This window comes from Sander lucioperca, chromosome 23 (assembly GCF_008315115.2).
Source record: "Sander lucioperca isolate FBNREF2018 chromosome 23, SLUC_FBN_1.2, whole genome shotgun sequence".
Lineage (NCBI taxonomy): Eukaryota > Metazoa > Chordata > Actinopteri > Perciformes > Percidae > Sander > Sander lucioperca.
In genome coordinates this window covers 4,152,636-4,157,635 of record NC_050195.1, presented here as the reverse complement: position 1 = coordinate 4,157,635, position 5,000 = coordinate 4,152,636, and the positions used below count along the sequence as shown (strand labels likewise).

Here is a 5,000-nt window from a genome sequence, read left to right as displayed (position 1 = left end):
TAGGGCACAGCAGGGCGTTACGGGGTGTAGTGTGGCACAGCAGCCTGGGTGGACGCGGTTGGACGCGGCAGGACGCAGTCGGACACTGCGGGGAATCGCAGAGCGTAGCAGGGTGTAGTAAGTCCATAGCGTCAGCTGCACCCAGGACCCCAGTCTAGGTGCCATCCTATTCCAAGGAGATGTTCTGGGTGAAGAAGAAGCAAAGGGACTCCAGAGCTAGGTTAGTAACAAGCATTTCTGGGACTAAGATGCACACAAAAGGAGACAAGTGAAAAGAGAGAAGAGGGAGCAGCTCATTGTGTCCTTGGAAGGAAGGAAGTTCCCCAGCAGCGGTCTGGAGTTCATCTGCGTCCGTTTTGTCCGATTTTCTTGTGGATTATATGTGACTGACGGGACTTTACATTTCATGTGAGATGTAGGGCTGCCCCCTCTTAGTCGATTAGTCGATTAATCGGTCGTTTTGGTCTTAGTCAACTAAGATTTCTTTAGTCGATTAGTCATGTTTGATGCTTTTTTTCATGCTGAATGACTTATTTCCAAGAACCGTACGAGCACATCTCTGCAAACACAAGAATTAAAGTGGTGCTTATGCATGACTCTTTGCGGAGAAACTCAGATTTACAGATTTGTCGATTAAATCAACTAATCGATTAGTCGATACAATTGAATGAGTGTTAGTCGACTACGAATTCCTTCAATCGAGCACAGCCCTAGTGAAATGAAGGCGAACTGCGGTGTGTTGCTCTGGTTGGCCTTGTGCCTTTTCTCAACTGCAGGGAGACGAATTCACGGTAAAACTCACGGCGTCCTTACGTATCCTAGGTCTGCAGCTGACCCCGCGTTTCACCGTGCCGAGCCCCCCTAAAGGTCTGATCCTGGCTCCGGCCCTGGCTGGGAGTGTGTGTGTGTGGAGCACCCATGTGACTCTGTGTGTGTCTGCAGGGATGATCTTCAACGAGGCGGACCAGGAGGTGAGGGACACCGGCTACCATCAACACGCCTTCAACGTGCTCATCTCCACCAGACTGGGATACCACCGAGAGCTGCCAGACACACGGGACTCCCAGTAAGAAGCACCAGGCAGGCTGGGATTATTAGGAGATTTAAACAGTCAGTCAGACAGACAGTCAGTCAGTCAGTCAGTTAGTCAGTCAGACAGATTCATAAAAACATTTCTTCTTTTATTCAGATTTATGTCGGTCAAAAGCTCAGAACTGAACTGACTGTTCACTTTCAGACTGACAGCTGGCTGAGGATTGTGTGTGTGTGTGTGTGTGTGTGTGTGTGTGTGTGTGTGTGTGTGTGTGTGTGTGTGTGTGTGTGTGGGGCATTAAAAGTCAGCAGCTAATTCTCTGTAAAGCTGCTCACTAACAGCTGTCACATGATGCTCTTTCAGTTCAGTCAAGCTTTATTGGTATACGTCATGACTGATAAGACCTAATCTGGAGGAGGAATGAAAGGGGGGAAATGCCAGAGAAGGGGGAATGAGAGGGGGAAAACGCCAGAGCAGGGGGAATGAGAGGGGGAAACACCAGAGCAGGAGGAATGAGAGGGGGAAACACCAGAGCAGGGGGAATGAGAGGGGGAAAACACCAGAGCAGGGGGAATGAGAGGGGGAAACGCCAGAGCAGGGGGAATGAGAGGGGGAAAACACCAGAGCAGGGGGAATGAGAGGGGGAAACACCAGAGCAGGGGGAACGAGAGGGGGAAACACCAGAGCAGGGGGAATGAGAGGGGGAAACGCCAGAGCAGGGGGAATGAGAGGGGGAAACGCCAGAGCAGGGGGAATGAGAGTGGTGTAACTGAGCCTGAGTCTCTCTGCAGGTGTCAGGTGAAGGTGTATCCTGCGGCTCTACCTTCTGCCAGCGTAGTGATCTGTTTCTTCAACGAGGCGTTCTCCGCCCTGCTGAGGACGGTCCACAGCGTGCTGGACCGCACGCCGGCCTACCTGCTGCACGAGATCATCCTGGTGGACGACCACAGTGAGCTCGGTAACGGCTCATTTCTCCCTTTATCAGTCCCTCCAGAAAAACGTGATTATGCCATCCCATAACTCAATGCATAATCAGCCAAAGTCTGCATATTTATGCGGGGGGGCCGCATTTTTTCAAATACGCCGCACTTTCGCCGCATAAATTGCCAATTTCCGCGCAAAATATGCAGACTTTATGATTTCATAATCCTCACATTTTTGTTGCAAAAAAGTCCCATATATCTTAGCAGAAAGATGAAAAATGTTGCGTTTACTTCACACAAGAGCAGCCATTTTCCCCTGTTGCCATGGGAACGTTATGAAGTGACGTCATTACGCGACGTGAACATCATCGAAAAGCTGCAAACCCCGCGATGAAGCCACGATGAAACCACAGTTTTAAAAAGTTTGCCGCAATTTTATCTCATAAAATTGCATTAATATCCCGCATATTCCATCACATTTTTTAAGAAAACGTGACGCATAATCAAGGATTTTAGCCCAAAACAATCACAAAAAAACTCCACATTTTCATGTTCTCTAGCTGTGTTGGAAATAGTTCCCTTTATACTACAGTGTGTTCTGTTGGAGAGGTGTTTCAGGTCCTTCTCTGTATAGTCCACTATAGAACTATTCCCGTTGAGGTAAACCAACAGCAAACGTATCTTCTAACACGTATTGTGTATGAGTTGATTGTTTGTGTGTCGGTTCAGAGGAGCTGAAGGAGGACTTGGATCGGTACGTCAGGGAGGAGCTGCAGGCCAAAGTCAAACTGGTGAGGAACCAGAGGAGGGAAGGACTCATCAGAGGACGCATGATAGGAGCCTCACATGCTACTGGTATGTCCTCCATCCTGAACCCCTATAATCTAGTTCCCTCCATCCTGAACCCCTACAATCTAGTTCCCTACATCCTGAACCCCTATAATCTAGTTCCCTCCATCCTGAACCCCTACAATCTAGTTCCCTACATCCTGAACCCCTATAATCTAGTTCCCTACATCCTTAACCCCTACAATCTAGTTCCCTCCATCCTGAACCCCTACAATCTAGTTCCCTACATCCTTAACCCCTATAATCTAGTTCCCTCCATCCTGAACCCCTACAATCTAGTTCCCTACATCCTTAACCCCTATAATCTAGTTCCCTACATCCTTAACCCCTATAATCTAGTTCCCTCCATCCTGAACCCCTACAATCTAGTTCCCTACATCCTTAACCCCTATAATCTAGTTCCCTCCATCCTGAACCCCTACAATCTAGTTCCCTACATCCTTAACCCCTATAATCTAGTTCCCTACATCCTTAACCCCTATAATCTAGTTCCCTACATCCTTAACCCCTATAATCTAGTTCCCTCCATCCTGAACCCCTACAATCTAGTTCCCTACATCCTTAACCCCTATAATCTAGTTCCCTCCATCCTGAACCCCTACAATCTAGTTCCCTACATCCTGAACCCCTATAATCTAGTTCCCTCCATCCTGAACCCCTACAATCTAGTTCCCTCCATCCTGAACCCCTATAATCTAGTTCCCTACATCCTTAACCCCTATACGCATGTTCCCTCCATCCTGAACCCCTACAATCTAGTTCCCTACATCCTGAACCCCTACAATCTAGTTCCCTACATCCTTAACCCCTATAATCTAGTTCCCTCCATCCTGAACCCCTACAATCTAGTTCCCTACATCCTGAACCCCTATAATCTAGTTCCCTACATCCTTAACCCCTATACGCATGTTCCCTCCATCCTGAACCCCTACAATCTAGTTCCCTACATCCTGAACCCCTATAATCTAGTTCCCTACATCCTGAACCCCTATAATCTAGTTCCCTACATCCTGAACCCCTATAATCTAGTTCCCTACATCCTGAACCCCTATAATCTAGTTCCCTACATCCTTAACCCCTATACGCATGTTCCCTCCATCCTGAACCCCTACAATCTAGTTCCCTACATCCTGAACCCCTATAATCTAGTTCCCTACATCCTTAACCCCTATAATCTAGTTCCCTCCATCCTGAACCCCTACAATCTAGTTCCCTACATCCTGAACCCCTATAATCTAGTTCCATACATCCTGAACCCCTATAATCTAGTTCCCTCCATCCTGAACCCCTATACGCATGTTCCCTCCATCCTGAACCCCTACAATCTAGTTCCCTACATCCTGAACCCCTATAAGCGTGTTCCCTACATCAGTCATTCCCAAACTGTGGTCCGCGGCCCACTAGTGGTCCGTGAGGGTACTGCAGGTGGTCCGTGGATAAGCAAAATAAAATATAAAATAATAGTTTTTTAACCTTCATTTTACCAGGAAATTCTCCTAAAAATTAAGAATATGTATATTGATATACAATTTTAATTTAAATTAAATTGTCATGTTGAGTGCTACTAGCCTATTAAGAGGTGCAGATTAATTCAGGTAGGACTGTGTGTAGACATATTTTATTATGTGTATTATGAGGTGGTCCGCGAAAATTCTTGATCACAAGTTGTGGTCCACACACACAAAAACTTTGAAAACCCCTGCCCTACATCCTTCCCAAGTTCCCTCCATCCTTATTCTGTGTGAATCCTTGTTCTCTACTTCCAACTGGAAATCAATTCTCTCTGAAAACTGCTGCTGTTATGTAGGCTCCTGTTTTGAGTAGGGATGCACCGAATCCATTTTTGGGGTATTCCACTGGTTGAGATTCTGCTGAATCCTCAGTCCATGAACTCAGTAAACTCATTAATGAAGTAAACAGTGACCGTCCTTCCTTTGCTGTACCTGAAGTTGCTGCATTCTGGCTGCTGTCTGTAGATTCCTTCATCACAACTCGTATTCTTCCAGATGTTTCATACCAGATGTTGTAACAGCGGTGATGTTGTGTATTGTCTCTCTAACCTGTCTGTCTGCCTGTCTATCTGTCCCAGGTGAGGTGCTGGTGTTCCTGGACAGTCACTGCGAGGTGAATCGTGATTGGCTGCAGCCGCTGCTGGCTCCGGTCCAGAAGAGCCGGCGTACGGTGGTCTGCCCCGT

The 5,000-nt window shown here is 47.2% G+C and overlaps 1 protein-coding gene across 3 annotated transcripts in view; it reads left to right on the top strand.

Annotated features, from left to right (window-relative positions):
• Positions 1 to 5,000, top strand: part of galnt11 (UDP-N-acetyl-alpha-D-galactosamine:polypeptide N-acetylgalactosaminyltransferase 11 (GalNAc-T11)) — a 17,650-nt gene that overhangs the window by 4,533 nt on the left and 8,117 nt on the right. For all 3 annotated transcript variants that reach the window (XM_031310432.2, XM_031310430.2, XM_031310431.2), the window contains exons 3-6: positions 943 to 1,066; positions 1,825 to 1,991; positions 2,686 to 2,811; positions 4,895 to 5,000. The exon at positions 4,895 to 5,000 is cut by the window's right edge and continues 144 nt beyond it. In XM_031310432.2, coding sequence (XP_031166292.1) covers positions 943 to 1,066; positions 1,825 to 1,991; positions 2,686 to 2,811; positions 4,895 to 5,000 — 523 coding nt within the window. The remainder of the gene's footprint in view (positions 1 to 942; positions 1,067 to 1,824; positions 1,992 to 2,685; positions 2,812 to 4,894) is intronic.